General features: G+C 51.6%; 1 protein-coding gene across 1 annotated transcript in view; it reads right to left on the reverse strand.

The window, feature by feature from the left end:
- Window positions 1-16,433, reverse strand: part of fgd5b (FYVE, RhoGEF and PH domain containing 5b) — a 19,762-nt gene extending 3,329 nt beyond the window's left edge. Inside the window, exons 1-16 of the mRNA XM_079747335.1 lie at window positions 16,294-16,433; window positions 12,782-15,407; window positions 9,824-9,968; window positions 8,890-8,948; window positions 8,762-8,792; window positions 7,487-7,638; window positions 7,011-7,167; window positions 5,752-5,839; window positions 5,313-5,363; window positions 4,741-4,799; window positions 4,427-4,498; window positions 4,229-4,297; window positions 1,550-1,633; window positions 1,133-1,212; window positions 851-947; window positions 406-543 (exon numbers count right to left, since the gene is read on the reverse strand). Coding sequence (XP_079603461.1) covers window positions 406-543; window positions 851-947; window positions 1,133-1,212; window positions 1,550-1,633; window positions 4,229-4,297; window positions 4,427-4,498; window positions 4,741-4,799; window positions 5,313-5,363; window positions 5,752-5,839; window positions 7,011-7,167; window positions 7,487-7,638; window positions 8,762-8,792; window positions 8,890-8,948; window positions 9,824-9,968; window positions 12,782-15,407; window positions 16,294-16,303 — 3,918 coding nt within the window. The 5' untranslated portion in view covers window positions 16,304-16,433. The remainder of the gene's footprint in view (window positions 1-405; window positions 544-850; window positions 948-1,132; window positions 1,213-1,549; window positions 1,634-4,228; window positions 4,298-4,426; window positions 4,499-4,740; window positions 4,800-5,312; window positions 5,364-5,751; window positions 5,840-7,010; window positions 7,168-7,486; window positions 7,639-8,761; window positions 8,793-8,889; window positions 8,949-9,823; window positions 9,969-12,781; window positions 15,408-16,293) is intronic.
- Window positions 16,434-17,998: the final 1,565 nt, after the last annotated feature.

A 17,998-nucleotide genomic window follows, 5' to 3' on the forward strand; every position in this document is an offset into this window, starting at 1 on the left:
CTGTTAGCTCAGCTGCTGTCTCGGTCTCCCTTATAAGGAGATGTTTGAGCGACGGGTCATATTGTGAGAGCCAATGGGAGCGGGGTCATTATGTGAGAGCCCATGGGAGCGGGGTCATAGTGTGAGAGCCAATGGGAACGGGGTCATAGTACAAGAGCCAATGGGAACGGGGTCATAGTGGGAGAGCCAATGGGAGCAGGGTCATAGTACGAGAGCCAATGGGAACGGGGTCATAGTGTGAGAGCCAATGGGAGCGGGGTCATAGTACGAGAGCCAATGGGAACGGGGTCATAGTGCGAGAGCCAATGGGAGCGGGGTCATAGTACGAGAGCCAATGGGAGCGGGGTCATAGTATGAGAGCCAATGGGAGTGGGGTCATAGTGGGAGAGCCAATGGGAGCCTCACCCTCCCACAGGCATGGCAGTGGTGCCGGCGCAGACGCAGGCTGAAGTCACACGTGCAGTTCATGCACATCAGGACCTGCGACGCACACACCGGCCTGGGGGGCCGCTCGCCCAGGGCCCCCACGGGGTGGTCCTCATCCTGCCACACACACACACACACACACACATACACACGCACACACACACACAGACAAACAAGTACACACACAAACACCCACACACACGCACATCCAGACAAACAAGTACACACGCACACACATAAACACAAACAATCAAGAATAGAAAAAAAATGGAGAAAAATATTATATATATTATCTATCCAGCTATCTCTCTATATCTATCTTTCTATCTATATAGGTATATATAGATAGAAAGATATATATATATATATATATGTGTGTGTGTTCAACATGCAGCATGTATTCCCATATCTTGTCAGTTCTCACCTCTCCATGGCCGGCTATGCTCGCTGGCGCCCCCCTGCTGTGGTCCGCCACAGTGCGGCTCAGAGTGTAGAACCAGTCCTCTCTCTCACTGCTGGAGCTAAGGTCACAGGTCAACATTAGGAACACATTAGAACCAGTCCTACCTCTCATCTATAATGTATAATCACACCCTTATATCAATCACTGTTCTTTATAATAATCGTCAAGTTCTGGTTTGCATTCATAGTTGAAGGTAGACAGCAGCGTGAGGAGACATTGAGGAGTGGAGACGTTTAGAGGAACCTGGCTGAGAGGCTGATGGACACGTCCTGGACTTCAATCTTAAGGCCGTTCTGCATCTCCTCCGAGCTGGGTTTGGTGACCTGGGAACCAGTAACATTAAACCAGTAACTTTTCTTACTTCATGACCAGTGAGGTTCTGACTAAAAACATATAAAGTTCTGTTCTCCCAAAACGAAGCCCTTCAAAGTTAAAAACAAAACATATCCTGCTGACTGCCGTTCTGGCCAATGGGGTGAGTTTGATCTTGTGCGTGAGTGAGTGAGTGAGTGAGCGAGTGAGAGAGGGAGTGAGTGAGTGATTTAGTGTGTGTGTGTGTGTGTGTCCTTTTGCGTCTTTATGTGTATGTTTAAGGTTAGTATTCCAGGATATGGGGGATGATCGGCTGGTGACCAATACGCTGAGTGAGTGAGGCTGTACCTTCATCCCAGAGAGGGAGAGAGTGTCCTTCAGTCTGTATTTCCCGTCCTGCTGTGGGTAGGTGTACAGCAGCACGTCGTTCATCTGGAATCAAACACAGATCCTCTGTCAGCAGGACGCACCACACGGATGATGGAGGAGGTAAATAAAAGTTTCAGAGATCACAGGTCAATATATGCAACTGTAGATGCAGGGAGTGACCACCTGGTGGCAGTAAAGGGTCGGAGACGAAGGGCGGCAAGGACAGCAGGTACAGCATAGTTAAATATGGGCTGTTAGGCGGTGATTTTACTCTTGCTGCTTGTAGGATCTTGCAAAACGACACAACGTTGGGTGCATGAATTTTGTACTTCATGACCTTTATGAAGACGATGAGGCTGCTTTATTTCCTCTCGCACTGACTCTGGGGTGAACAGGGATAACATTCTCCTCGGCAGACGAACAAACCGAAGTTCTTCCGTCAACATTAATGATGCTTTCCTCTGGGACAAACCTTTAGGAGCCGACACACGGAGAAACACAGCAGCAGGGCTGGCTTCACAGGGAGTCTCCACTAAACATCACTTTCTGCCTCTGACTACGCTGACATTGTGGCCCTAAGAGGAATTCCTCCTAAGGCTATTTATCTTGGCTGTAGTTCCCCCAAAGATACGCTCATCCTGATACTGTCGGGTCTGAACGCTGCGCTGCCACCGCCCAGCGATGGCCGTCCGATAGAGGAGAATGACCTGCTCCACCGGGGTCCGACCGGACGTTATGGACGCGTGTCTAAAGGATGACCTTCTCTGCACTCTGCCCCTCCCTGTAGCTCCTGCCCCTGGCTCAGCTTCGTTGGCATGTGTGTTCCTGTGTGTTCTGCTCCGTGACACACACACTGGGCTGCCTTGGAGAACAAAACACACACACACACACACACACCTTGCTGCCTTGGAGAACAAAACACACACACACAGTGCTGCGTTGGCGAACAACACCCACACACCGTGCTGCCTTGAAGAACAACACACACACACAGACACATACACACACTGTGCTGCCTTGGAGAACAGCACACACACACCGTGCTGCCTTGGAGAACAAAACACACACACACACCGTGCTGCCTTGGAGAACAACACACACACACACACACACACACACACACACAAATACACCTTGCTGCTTTGGAGAACAACACACACACACAGTGCTGCCTTGGAGAACAAAACACACACACACACACACACACACACACCTTGCTGCCTTGGAGAAAAACAAACACACACAGTGCTGCCTTGGAGAATAACACACACACTGTGCTGCCTTGAAGAACAACACACACACACACACCGTGCTGCCTTGGAGAACAACACACACATACAGTGCTGCCTTGGAGAACAAAACACACACACACAGACACATACACACACATGCTGCCTCGGAAAACAACACACACATACAGTGCTGCCTTGGAGAACAAAACACACACACACAGACACATACACACAACGTGCTGCCTTGGAGAACAACACACACACAGTGCTGCCTTGGAGAACGACACACACACACACACAGGGCTGCTTTGGAGAAGAACACACACACACACAGTGCTGCCTTGGAGAACAAAACACACACACACACACACACACACACACACACACACACACACACACCGCTTCCCCTCAAGGAACCACAGCCCACGTGTCACCAATCTCAGGGCCTCCGTCAGCTCACCCCGAGGGAGCGAAGAACTCATTATGTCATAACGAGCCGGCCAATCGTCAGAGGGCTACTGTGGACCCTCCCTGTGCCGTCTGTACGGTTGGCACAGGAAGCCAGGAGACTGCTACATCCTGTCAGGAAGCTGGCCCTCAATAGGTCTGGAGTCATAGGAACAACCCAGGAACAAATCCCAGGACCGTCAGACATAATAGATCCATGCTCTTATCCATGGGCCTGATGTCACCAGGCAGGGTTTGAGGAGGAAGAGTGCGGGTCAGGAATTAAAGCGCCAACAAAAGGAGGACATTTCAACTCTCTGGTCCGGTTAAGGTTCAGATATGAGTATGAGAGTGGAGCACAGAGTGAGAGGGAAATACATGAGAACATTGAGAAGAGGCACATAATGGAGGGATTTCAACTAGTACTTATTAATCAGGAACAAATGATTCCCAAAGAATAATTGACTTAGATGACTAATCAAACGCTAAGACATCATGAACATGATTATTACAAAGGGAATCATAAGGATCACTTCGACCAATGAAAGTCTAGAGATCCATATTATATAAAGTTTTACATATTAATACACTGTATAGTCAGAACTCCTTAAGAGATGGTTTTATATGATTTTCTGAAATTGCATTTTCGAGGTTAACCCTCGCGTTGCATTTTCGAGTTAGCCCTCGCCCATCGAGGGCAAACTCCTGGAAGCTGAGTGAACTTCACAAGCCGTCTGCTGGTGATAAAGGTCATAAAGGTGTTGAAGGAGCATGAAAACAAAAGGCTTAACGACCCTTCATCAGAACGCGTGTGAAGTGAGGGAGTTTGTGAACAGACTTCACAAACACACTTCTTCAGGCATAACAAAACTTTCGTAACTATATCGTGGAAATGACAAAAGCAGAAACAGTGTGTTTCTTGTCTATGAATGCATCGCTGAGTGACAGGAGGACCACGGCGGACAGGAAGTGAGCTTACCAGGAACAGGTGGCGAGGCTGTGAGCTCTTCCTGCTGACCTTCATCAGGGTGCCCTCCTTGATGAAGACCTGGGAACAACGAGAGAACCTCAGACAGGAGCCACCATCCCTCCTGAGCTGTCAGGTACACTGAGAGGGGGGGGCTGGAGGGGTGAGAGGGTGGGGGGGAGGGCACTAGGAGGGGGGTTCCAGACCTACCCTGCCAGGCCGCAGGAGGTCCTTCTGACCGCGGACGCTGTACTCGATGTTGACCAGACGCAGAACGTTCTCCTGGGGAAATCGACCAATCAGAGAGGTAGGAGGGACATCAACCAATCAGAGAGGGAGGAGGGACATCAACCAATCAGAGAGGGAGGAGGGACATCAACCAATCAGAGAGGGCGGAGGGACATCAACCAATCAGAGAGGGCGGAGGGACATCAACCAATCAGAGAGGGGGGGAGAAGACACATTGAAACAGACACACTAATGGACAGATGTGTTAAACCACAGGCTGTACTTCAGGTACTCACTCCATTCTGCAAACTGTCATTAGCCTGGTCTGCAATGTCGGACACTACTGCCACCGCAGCTGAGAGCGAGAGAGAGAGAAAGAGAGAGAGAGAGAGAGAGAGAGACAGAGAGAGAGAGAGACAGAGAGACAGAGAGAGAAAGAGACAGAGAGAGAGAGAAAGAGAGAGAGAAAGAGAGAGAGAGAGATACAGAGAGAGAGAGATTCAGAGAGAGAGAAAGAGAGAAAGAGAGAGAGAGAGAGAGAGAGAGATGGAGATTCAGAACACATGGGAGTTGTGATAACATGAGAGGAGATGATGATTCATTGGTTCTCAGAGAGGAAGGTTCTCCACACTGGAGAACAGAGCTCCACTGTCTAGCCTCCCAGTGTGTGACTGGGTCTCTGCTCTGAGGCATGAGCTGAATCTGACCTGGGGTCTGCTGCCCTGCTGAGGTCCTTGTCCTCATGAACAACACACTACACAGTGTTGGCAGAGAACATCTATGGTCTATGAACATCGAGCCAGTTACCAAGACAACGTTAACACCCTGTGACGGTCTAGGACTAGAGGTCTCTTGTAGTAAGAAGTACCTTGGCTGTCCTCATACTCCTTCGAGTCCGGCCGCAGGTTGTTGAGGTAATCTGGAGAGGAAGTGGAAATGGAACTTAATTTACAAGTGAAACAGTTGAGAGTGACAGGTCGCCGTGGTTACGTTGTACTGTAGAGTTGAGAGTGACAGATCGCCGTGGTTACATTGTACTGTACAGTTGAGAGTGACAGGTCGCCGCGGTTACGTTGTACTGTACAGTTGAGAGTGACAGGTGGCCGTGGTTACATTGTACTGTACAGTTGAGAGTGACAGGTCGCCGTGGTTACGTTGTACTGTACAGTTGACTGACAGGTCGCCGTGGTTACATGGTACTGTACAGTGGGTGTGGACTGGTCGCCGTGGTTACGGTGCACTGTACACTGGGTGTGGACTGGTCGCCGTGGTTACGGTGCACTGTACAGTGATGGACGAGAACTCACCGGTCAGCAGCATGCGGTACTGAGCGACGCGGACGATGACCCGGAGGAGCTGATGTTTCAGAGACACGCCTTCACACGCCGCACTTTGCTGCTGACCAAGAGAAAATCATCACCGCAACGCCGTCATCAACACAACAGATAACTGGAAACATGCGCGTACAGATATACAGAAACACACGCACACGAACGCACGCACGCACACACACACACACACAAACAAACATGCTTGCATGCACGCACATTTTTATCAACCAAGAGATTTGGAATATTAGTTAAATCATTTAAGCATATCCCTTTCATGCTTGGTTGAGTCCAAAGTAATTGTTCTGATGCAGAATATCTTAACAGTGTGTAGTATTTAGTTGCATCTAGAGACTTGGCAGAAATGGATTAAAATATTCATGTATGTTTTAATTAGTGTATAATCCCCTGAAAATAAGAATGATGTTTTTGGTAAATTAAAATTAGCCTTTATGTCTGCATGGGGAGGATGTTTCTATGGCAGCCCAGAACCAACCAACTTCTCTAGAGAGGACCCGTTGTTCATTTAAGACTCATGATCGCTATCCTATTTGTTAGCTGTGCACTATAGTTTTCACTAAATAACTAAGACAACTTATAAATCCATCAAGGAACCTCATCACTTCACAGTTGGCTACTCGATGATCACGTACACAATAACATCATTTTTGAGTTACCTACTGGAACATTCAACAACACAGGCCAGTACAAGACACCTTGCACAATAAAGTACAGGCCAGTACAGGCCACCTAACACAGTACAGGCCAGTATAGGACGCCTTCCACAATACAGACCAGTACAGGCCAGTACAGGACACCTTATAAGACACCTTCCACAATACAGGCCACTACAGGAAACCTTACACAACACAGGCCAGTACAGGCCAGTTCAGGATACCTTCCACAGTACAGGCCACTACAGGAAACCTTACACAACACAGGCCAGTACAGGCCAGTTCAGGACACCTTCCACAATACAGGCCACTACAGGAAACCTTACACAACACAGGTCAGTACAGGCCAGTTCAGGACACCTTCCACAATACAGGCCACTACAGGAAACCTTACACAAAACAGGCCAGTACAGGCCAGTTCAGGACACCTTCCACAGTACAGGCCAATACAGGAAACCTTACACAACACAGGCCAGTGCAGGACACCTCACGCAACACAGGCCAGTACGGGACAACATAGTCCCACACACTGCCCCTTTAAGGGTAGGAGGAGTTACTTCCTACCTCAAACTGGCTCACGACGGCAGCGAAGGCGGGAGAACTCCGGCAGCTGTCCTCCAATAGGCTAACGCTGCGGTCGTAGTGACCAATGAAGGTGGTGAAGACGAAGAAGTCCGCCTTCTTGGACAGGATGACGTCAGCAATGCTCTGGCTCCCCTCCCTGGAGAGAGAGAGGGAGGGTTGGAGAGGGAGAGTGAGAGAGGGAGAGGGAGAGGGGGAGAGGGGATTTGGTGAGACAGATGTAGCTTAGCTGAGAAGCATTAATGTGTTTATTCACTGGAACGTGTGAAAAGATAAACGTGGCAGACAACTGTGGCGTGGGATGATTTATGTCTCTCCATGTCTGTGAGCATTTCATGTGGTGTGTGTGTGTGTGTGTATTTGTGTAGGTGAATGTATGTATGTGCATGGATGTGTGTGTGTGCGGGTGTGTCTCTGTCTCTGTGTGTGTGTCTCTGCGGTGGGTGTCCAGGCTGTACCAGTGTCTGAGCCGGTCCTCCAGCTCGCCCAGGATCCTGCGGTGCAGGCTGTAGACGTCGGGAAGCTCGGTGAGGATCTCCCTAAGCCTCTCGTCCCCCAGGACCCTCTCCCCGTCGGACCCCACCGCCGCGCACACCGCCTCCCGGAAGTCCTGATGCACGGAGGGTGATCTGGGGTGAGTACCGGGCTGGGGGGCTGGGTTCTAGGGTTCTGGGGTTTTGGGGTTTTGATGTCTTGGTTCAGGGGTTATGGGTTATATGTTGTGGGGTTCTAGGTTCTGGGTTATTGGGTTCTGGGTTCTAGTTGATGGGGTTCTGGGTTCTGGGTTTAAGGGTTTTGGGGTTCTTGGGTTCTGGGTTCTGGATTTTGGGGTTTTAGGATTCTAGGTTCTGGGGTTCTGGGTTCTGGGTTCAGGGTTCTTGGTTGAGGGTTCTTGGTTCAGGGATTCTAGTTTATAGGGTTCTGGGTTATAGGGTTCTAGGTTCAGGGTTCTTGGTTCAGGGTTCTTGGTTCAGGGATTCTAGTTTATAGGGTTCTGGGTTCTAGGGTTCTAGGTTCTTGGACTCTTGGTTCTGGGTTCTAGGGTTCTTGGGTTCTTGGGTTGTTAGCGTAATGACTGAACAAGGTCCCAAACTGTTACTGCAGCATAATAACTAACATTCCACTGCTCCTGTGCTTCCAAAATGGAGGCGGTCATGTGATGAGCCCAAGTCATTTCCCCTCCCCCGCTGCACGTAGTGGGCCAATCAGATGATATCAGGGATGACTTGAGTAATGATATCAATTGACTTGTTCATCATGTGAACGCACACACAAACACACACACACACATACATGTTCATGCAGTCACACACATGCACACACACACAAACCCCCCACACACACAAACATGCATGAACACTGGATACACACGTAGGTACACATACGCACACACACACACGCACACACACACACACGTTCATGCGGTCACACACACACACACACACACACACACAAATGCACACATACATACACACAAGTTTGAGCCCACATAAAACAAACAAACACACTCATTCAAATGACCCTATTTTCCATAACTGGTCTCCGTTCCCTTCAGGCCACTTGGTTTAGTCCTGACCACAACAAGCAGGTGGAGCAAGCAGGTGGAGAGAAGGGTTTGCCCCACATGCCCTGAGGACTGCAGACTGAGACCTCAGCCTCGGTCGTTGGTGAGCAATCGCCTCTCAACGCAGCTCTGAGGCAGTAACAATAAAGAACATACACACAACACTTACTTCCTGCAGATGCTTGAGTGCCTTCACGTGCCTGTGGGCAGAGGAACAAGGGATTAACAAACAGCCCTTCCACTAAAGTGGAATACTGTATGTTTTAATTAGTAGAAGGAAAGTAAGCATTTACTCACAGTCTCTCTGTGTCCATCAGCTCTTTGGCGATGTAGTAGGCTCTGGAGCGGCCATCAGGCTAAACAAAGGGTGTTTAATTAGTATTAGTGGTATAAGTACGGCTATGAAGGTGTTCTGGAGGCTGAGGTCTGCTCTATAGGTGGAGGCTGAGGTCTGTTCTATAGGTGGAGCCTGAGGTCTGCTCTATAGGTGGAGGCTGAGTACCTCTACATAGGTGGAGGCTGAGGTCTGCTCTATAGGTGGAGGCTGAGGACCGCTCTATAGGTGGAGGCTGAGGACCACTCTATAGGTGGAGGCTGAGGACCGCTCTATAGGTGGAGGCTGAGGTCTGCTCTATAGGTGGAGGCCGAGGTCTGCTCTATAGGTGGAGGCTGAGGACCGCTCTATAGGTGGAGGCTGAGGACCGCTCTATAGGTGGAGGCTGAGGTCTACTCTATAGGTGGAGGCTGAGGTCTGCTCTATAGGTGGAGGCTGGGGACTGCTCTATAGGTGGAGGCTGAGGTCTGTTCTATAGGTGGAGGCTGGGGACTGTTCTATAGGTGGATGCTGAGGTCTGCTCTATAGGTGGAGGCTGAGTACCTCTATATAGGTGGAGGCTGAGGTCTGCTCTATAGGTGGAGGCTGAGGTCTGCTCTATAGGTGGAGGCTGAGGACCGCTCTATAGGTGGAGGCTGAGTACCGCTCTATAGGTGGAGGCTGAGTACCGCTCTATAGGTGGAGGCTGAGTACCGCTCTATAGGTGGAGGCTGAGGTCTGCTCTATAGGTGGAGGCTGAGGTCTGCTCTATAGGTGGAGGCTGAGTACCGCTCTATAGGTGGAGGCTGAGGATGGCTCTATAGGTGGAGGCTGAGTACCGCTCTATAGGTGGAGGCTGAGTACCGCTCTATAGGTGGAGGCTGAGTACCGCTCTATAGGTGGAGGCTGAGTACAAACCGGTCGGTCATAATTTCCGTCGGCCCCTCTGTCCTCATCCTCCGAGGTCTGTCCGGGGTCTGGTCCCTCGGCTCCCCCCAGGCCCTCCAGGCCAGCAGGGGGGCCCACAGCCATGGAGCACACCTTGTAGGCCTCAGTGTAGGCACTGGGAAACACAAAGGTCAAAGGTCAAACCAACTGTCTTACACGCACGCACGCACACACACACACACACACACACACACACACACACACACACTCGGGATGGGTGATTACTAATTGATTAATCATCATATTGTCTGACGAATTATAAACATATATGCATTGTAAATTAATGTCGTGATTCCATTTGAATTAGATTAATTTTATATTTTTACATTTTATAATATATGTATTTGAATTTCAATGTATTTATGTGAGAAAGAAACTATTTGCATGTGTTGGCATGTGCTTTTGGACCGCTATTAATCAATATTAACTTTGTACTTTAATGTTCTGCAACCATACAATAAAATTATCATAATATATACATACAATACTGAATCCCTGCTGAGATTAAAATTGTAAACATTTATTCATGTATTACCGGAGCCAGGCAGTGCCATCATATTGAAAGGTAAACTTCGAAAGCTGCTGAATTATTAGCATTAAAGCAATGCCTTGTGGGTAAAACCTCTGCAGCAGCAGGTACCTTATGAAGGAGCAGCTAGCAGTGATAGCATTCATATTGCATGTTCCACAATCAAACGCTGTCCTTGTCCGTTCGAAGACTGTCTCAGACCTCCTCACCCGTCGGCCCAGTGGCTCAGTGTTACGACGCATAATGATTTAATAATACTTCACATAAAGCTGGTTCAGAGAAGAACAAATTAAATCAGATAAATCTCTTCCAGGGTTATGTTCCTCTGTATTCGTATCACCCTAATAACTCTACGTTTACAGCAAGATATAAAGAAACTGAGGCTGGAGATGCTGATAGAAGGACCTAAAGACACGATGATGATCTCCTCTGCAGGTCACTAGTTAGCAGAAGCTGATGAGCATGCTAACAGATTAGCATATTCAATTAGCATGTTAGCCAGTCATCAGCCAGGCGAAGAGGATCCAGTGGATCCTCTTCGCCTCTACTCTGCAGGGGAGAGCAGAGGCTGATGAGTATGCTAATAGCTTCATCTGCTAGCCTCATGCAACACGTCTCAGCCAGAGCTATAAGATAACTATATGGAAATAGTTTGCCTGCAAGCACAACCACAGGGAGTTCCTGGTTAGCCAATCACCATCCATCCTGCCTCTTCCACATGAGGAACCTATAGACCCGTTAACCTATGGGTCTCAGAGGAACAGGAGGAACAGGACGCAGGCCTGCTGCTGTGTAGCGCTCCGTCGGGCAGAAGGGCTAAGGCATTAGCCCCGTAGCACACACAGAAGCACACCGTGCCTCATGTCTTCAGAGCCCCGTTCACCCTGTCACCGAAGAGGTGCTGGGACGATTCCTCACTGGTTAGAGGCAGCGCAGCTCTCTGAACACTACAAGGTTAGCCTCTTGCAACAGTGTTCCGTCCAATCTTCAATCGCAATCTAGTAATACCAGTTAGCCAAGAGTGGAGTCCTTTATCACCAGGGTGGTAGTGTCGCCGACTAGGACATGATAGATACAGAAATAGTGATACAGACACAGAATAGAGAGGATGATATAGTGATACTGCTACAGAATGGAGAGGATTGGTATATAAAGTGATATAGCTACAGAATGGAGAGGATTGATATATATATATAGGGATAAAGACACAGAATGGAGAGGATGATATAGTGATATAGCTACAGAGTGGAGAGGATTGATGTAGTGATACAGCGACAGAATGGAGAGGATTCATATATATTAATCTTGGGTGCATTGCGTTAAAATTGATGTATAAGTACATATGAATGACATTTGGAGCGTAATTAGGGTACATGTTTAAATATGACAGCCAATTCATGATCGTTCCGTGTCATATCTACATTTCTGGCCAGGCGTTTTGCCTGAGCCTCTCCCAGTCGTGTGCTGGTGGGTTGCTGTGGGTCCAGCCTTCGCCTGTATGTTAACCACGGCCGGCCACGCTGCTCCAAGCAACTGCTGACTACAACACAGAGATCCCATCTCAGCCGGCTCCTCTGATTGGTTAGAGAACGGAGGATTGACTCTCAACTCTGAACCCCGCGTGACTATTAATCATCCTGGGAGGTGTGCATGATAGCGGCCGAGTGAACCAGTAGGGGGATGGTTTGAGGCGAAGACGCCCCCCCCCCCCCCCCCCTTCACAGCTGGCCTAGAGCAGGGAGGCTACACGGCTCAGAGTAAGAGCAGCTTGGTGGAGGGCGAGATGGAGCCTCTTTTAACGGCCACCAAATGTGTCAGAATAGCCTAATCTAGAAATAAATAAGAATTAACTCCTCTTCCTGGGTACAGGGCCCTAGGGATGCTACCACCCCCATTATCCATGATACGTGTTGTAAATCCCTTACCCCCGAGCGTAGTAGAGCAGCATAGTGGAAAACCACTCATAAAACGCTGCTATTCTGTGTAAAAGGAGGCAGGGATCAGTGATATGGGCTCCAGCCACATCTCTCTATGTCAGCAATCTCTCTCTCTCTCTCTCTCTCTCTCTCTTTCTCCCTCTTTCCCACCCCTCTCTCCCTCCCTCTCTCACTCTCTCCCCCCTCTCCTTCTCTCCCTCTCCCCCCTCCTCTCTCTCCATCCTCCCGCTCTCCCTCCCTCCCCCAGTATCTTCCTCCCTCACCCCCCTCTCACCCTCGCTTCCCCCCTATCTCCACCCACCCCTCCCTCTCCCCCTCCTCTCTCACCCCCTCTGCCCTCTCTCCCTCCCTCTCCCCCTCTCTCCCCCCCATCTCCCTCCCTCCCTCCCTCCCGTCCCTCCCTCTCTCCCTCTCTGTTAGTGTGTTATACCAGATACCCCTTAGAGGCTGGCTTCAGGGTACCTTTCCGTCTCCTCCGGGGGGGCGCGGGTCCTCCTCTCGAACCCCGGGAAGCTGCTCATGTCCACGTAGCCGTCCGTGTCGTGGGCGGTGGACCGCGCCCGCCACGGCCGCTCGAAGAACTCGGGGAAGGTCTCAGGGCCGAGCGGCGGCGGGTGGGGCACCGAGACGTTCTCGTAGTCCGAGCTGAGCGGGGGCACGTTCTCGTAGTCGGAGGCGGAGTCGGCGCTGGGGAAGGAGATGGAGCGGGGCTTGGTCAGGGCCAGCGCCACCAGGGGGCCCCGGGAGCGCTCCTCGAAGGACTCCACGCGGATCACGCTGCGGCTCAGGAACGCCAGCGAGCGGCGGTCGCGCTGCCCCTCGCCGTAGGACGTCAGGGGGGGGAGGAGCCTGGCGGCGCTGCGAGGGGAGCCGGAGGAGCAGACGTTGACCAGGGAGAAGCGGCTCAGGGCGTTCCGGTCCGCCTCCAGGGACCGGCCGGTCAGGTGGTTGATGGACTCGGACGAGGACCTGGAGGAGGGCGAGGGGAGGTCCACCGCGGGCTTCCTGTCGGACGACTTCTTCCTGAACTTGAGCATCAGGAAGCGTTTGATGGAGGACTTCTTCTTGTTGCTCTCCCCGTCCGTGTGCAGCGAGGGGGAGCTCTTGGTGAGCGGCCTCTTGGTGATGCAGGCCAGCTCGAACGGAGGAGGGATGTCCAGCAGGGACGAGGGCGTGGCCAGGCCGCTGATTGGTCGAGGGGGGCAGCGGGAGAAGCTCCCGGAAGACCCGAAGGCGTGGGACAGGAAGAGGCCTTCGTCTCCCCGCTCCCTGGAGGCGGCGTCCCGCTCCTGACACCGACGCAGGGTCAGCTCCTGGCCCTCCACGGAGACGGAGCGGGGGTAGTGGGACAGGCCGGGGGGTCGGGGGTAGCACCTGGCTCGCACGGGGCCCAGCATGGGGCTGCTGGTCAGGGCCGGGGCCGCTGGGTCTAAGAGATGGGGCCGCGAGAGAGGCGGGGGGCCCGGCACCACAGACCTCCTCTCCAGGGGAGGGCCTTCCTCCAGGTCCGGCCCGGTCTCCGCGTAGACGTGCTCCTCGCTCAGGTCCTGCTCTGTGTCCGTGGTGTCGTCCAGGAACGGCACCGCGTGCCGGTCTCCGGCATCCTCGTCTCGGACCCCGTACGAGGCCTGAGGGGACGTGAGCTGACCCTCAGAGACGGAGGAGGTCAGGGAGGTGTCCGGGTCTGGAGGCACGGAGAAGGACACCAGTCTGAACTGCGGACGGCAGTCCAGAGCAGCGTTCATGAGCCAGGTTTTATGGTCTTCACTCTTGACGTTCATCCTGTTGTGTCTCCTTTCCTCGTCTTTGTCCTCCTCAACACCATCATCTACGTCCAGGGGATCCTCAGAAGACTCTAAGTGTTCATTGTTCCTACAGCTGCTGAAGGGGGAGTCTTTATCTGTGATGCACCGGTACTTACTGGGTAACACCACTGAGCTGTCGCCCAGTAAGTGTTTATGTTGAATCACTGGACTTCTTGACAACAGAGCAACTTTGTGATCTATCAGTATCTGCCGTGCGTCAATAACATCCTCGGAGGAAATGTAGTTGGGCTCGGGCTTAGTCTGTACCTCCAGAAGGACCAGGTTCTGGTTCTGAGCGGGTCCCATGCTCCCAGCTCCTTGTAAGTTGCCGTGGCTACACTCCACGCTGAGCACATTAGCTATGTACTCAGCGCCGTCGCCGTTAGCAGGTCTCCCGTCTTGTGCTTCCCTGACCTTTAAAGGTTCTGTTGTACAGCGAACCACACTGTCCTCCCGGCCGTCTTCAAGTGGTTCCTTGTCCCGAGGCCTGGGTCCCCTCACAGAGGAGAGGGCCAGCTCCTCCTCGTCCACGCTGGCGAAGGAGCAGTCCCCGACGGAGAACGAGCCGTCCCCCAGTTCGAAGGAACCGTCCCCCAGTTCGAAGGAACCGTCCCCCAGTTCAAACGAACAGTCCCCCACGGAGAACGAGCAGTCCCCCAGGGAGAAGCCATCCGTGTCTGCTAGGGCCTCGCCGGCGTCACAGCCCTCCGAGGTCAGGTCCTCCGTCGTGTCCGTGTCGATCATCTCCACGCTGGCGGTGGGGCCGGCGACGAGGCCGGAGTCGCTGGCCCCCGGCGAGTCCGGAGACCCCCCCACGTCCCGGAGAGCGCTGGCGTCGGTCGACCGCCATCCCTCGCCGCTGTCCTGCATCGTATCGTCCTCTGGCGCTCGCTCGGCCGATTCCCCGCCTGCGTCCAGCGCTGGGGAAGCGTTCCCCGTGTCTCTCTCCCTGAGGTCCACGACCTTTGAGAGGAGGTCCTGGACATGGGGGTCCGGCTTTGCTCTGACCTCCCCTTCGTCTCCAGCCCAGTGCTGCCACCCGCTCCCCCGGTCCGGGGCCCGGCCCAGAGGCGAAGGGCCGCCATTAGGACAGGTCTGCTGGTCGGGGCAGCAGCCTGCCTCTCTGGGGTCGCGGTCCTGCCGGACCCTGGGTTTTGGGGCTACCGCCGGTTTGGGACCTTTGGCTGTGGAGGAGCCGGCTCTGGGCAGGAGGGGAGAGGCTAGTCCGAATCCGGCCGCACCACGGAGCACGGGTTTGGGAGCCACAGGAGGCTTGGCGCTGCCTGAACCCGACGCACAGGAAGAGGAAGAGGCAGCGAGGTCGTGTTGGACAAAAAAACATCAAATCAAAACAGATGTCAATCATCAGTTAATCATTTCACTCTTCAGCCTTTTTGGGCTTTTTCCGTATTTTAACTTCATTATTATGTGTTACTCTATGTCAGTAAGGGTTATAATGGAAATGCTTTTATGGAGCACTTTTCATGCTTTTTGTTCAAATGAAAAAGTATACTTGTCTTTTAGGGTACTTTGGTTTAAAGTACCTAACCCCAAGAACAAAACATTCAACTTTAAGGGATTTCCCTGACTCACTTCCTGTGATTCAGGCAGAGGAGACCTTTTCAGACTATTTTTACAACTAGCCTCCGACAATATGGGAAAGGAGTAAAGCACAAGGTCAGAAAACAATACAAGCTCGTTTATATGGATTTAGAGGATACACAAACAAACACGATGATGAAGCCTACTAAAAACTAAAACTAAAAACCCATAATAATAACTGAAAAAACAAATGCAGGCATTTGTATACAAAATCATGAATATTCATTCATGCATGAACATTTCACCAAGACAATAAATACAAACAAGTACCTCTGTAATAATAACGTAATACCATAAAATAAAAGTAAAAGAATTGCATTTGGTCGACATAACTATCATAGATGGGAACCGCTTGATCATTATGTATAACGTCCTAGTACCAAGTATTCTTAGCCGTCTCCATATGTTTCGAAAAGACACACGAAGACACGTTTTATCCAATATTAACCACCAACAACCGGCCAACACCGATAAACACTGATAAACACCGATAAACACCGGTACCGGATCAGGAGAATGCCGGTGGATCAGAATAATCCGAGTGGACTGAAAGTGGCCAAATCTTACCTGTGTTCATTGTGAGCCACGGATCACTGCCCACATCCGCTCCGATTCATAAGTAACAATGTTTGAAGGGAGAAAATATCCAAACAAACTGTTGGGAAAAGATGATCCGAACACTAGTCGGTGTGGTTCCACATAACGAGCCACCCTCCGCGGGGATGAGAGCGTTTCTCATCGGCTGAGCGCGTCAGCCTCTTCCGATGCCGAGGGCGCGTCTGGCACCCTGGTTGCGCGCAGAGCCTCAGTGTTTACGCGCAGAGCTCTAGTGTTTACGCGCTTCCTCATCCCGGCTCCGCATATGCGTTGCTTCGACGTCCAACCATAACTTTACCATAGGCCGAGCTCTGTTAGTGACCAACGACGTGCGTAGCGATGTACGTGCTAGCGCCGGGATTGAGAACTCACTGGATTCAATCTACTTTGTAGATAGTCTCTATGAACTCAACATAATATAATATTACTAAGGAATGTAACACTGCTTTTAATGCTTTTTCCGTTCATAGTTTAGTGCACGTTATTTAACCCATCATCGGGGATTCTGAAATAGTCTTAAATTAAGGATTTTCTTTATGAGTTTTAAAGTAAAAAATAGCGGAGAGCACCTTCTGCTCTCTGCTCCCTGACAGGACGCTGGCATTTATATCCTCAATAATGCGCAAAACCCACAATGCAGTAGCATTTCACATTAATGTGGAATCCCCCACTTCATGTTCTGCTGCCACAGCACAGAGGAGGCTAGGATCCATTAGAGGAGGGTAGGAGGGTAGGTGACTAGGAGCCATCAGAGGAGGCTAGGAGCCATCAGCACCCATCGCTGCTGACATTCTAACTGGGAGAAGCTATCTCCCCCAGTAGGTTAGCGTCGCGCTCCGCCTGATGACCCACTGTGAGAGCATGCAGCGACCTCGCCTTCCGCTCCTCTCACCTGATGGCTGATTGGTGGAGGACCGGGCCCCTTAATGTATTTTTACATAACAGGAAGTTGTCCTCCCAGTTTCCTGCTCAGCCCAGCTCCACTTCCGTAGTCACTTATAGCAGCGGCGGCGGCAGCACAGGGCTCGGCTCTGAATCACAGCCAGCAGACACACAGTAAGAGTCAGGATCAGCAAATTAACCTTCTGCTCACAAGGAAACTAATAAAGGCAGAGGGATTAAAACATGTTAGAGGAGCTGGTTCCTCCTCTGGCCTGGGTTCAGCAGGGTGCTGGTTGAGACCGGGGCGGGGGAGGGGGGGGGGGGGGGGGGGGGGGGGGGGGGAGACCAGGGGGCTGAGTCAGACCAGGGAGCATTGTGCGATATTTGGACTCCCGAGGGAACCTGCTGGAAACGCAGCGAAGGGTTGGATTAGGAGGGTGTTCTTGCTCATGGATCAGAGGCAGGCGGAGCCCCCTGTCCCCATGTCCTTGGCTGGTCCCCACGTCCAGGTCCCCAGGTCCAGGTTCATGTCCTGATCCTGGTCCCGTCCTGTCTGCCGAGAGGGGATCCTTCCCCATGCGGCCCGAGGCCACGGTGCTCAGAACGGGTTCTCCAGACTCTGGGATGAGGCTTGAACTGATCTCCACTAGATAATACCTCCTGTTCCCCTAGATAATACCCTCTGGTCCCCTAGATAATACCTCCTGGCCCACTAGAATCGATAATACTTCCCGTTCCCCATACTTTTACACCTAGATAATCCATCTGGGTGTGGTTGTTCATCCGTGACCAG

The sequence above is a fragment of the Pollachius pollachius genome, assembly GCF_949987615.1.
Source record: "Pollachius pollachius genome assembly, chromosome: 12".
Lineage (NCBI taxonomy): Eukaryota > Metazoa > Chordata > Actinopteri > Gadiformes > Gadidae > Pollachius > Pollachius pollachius.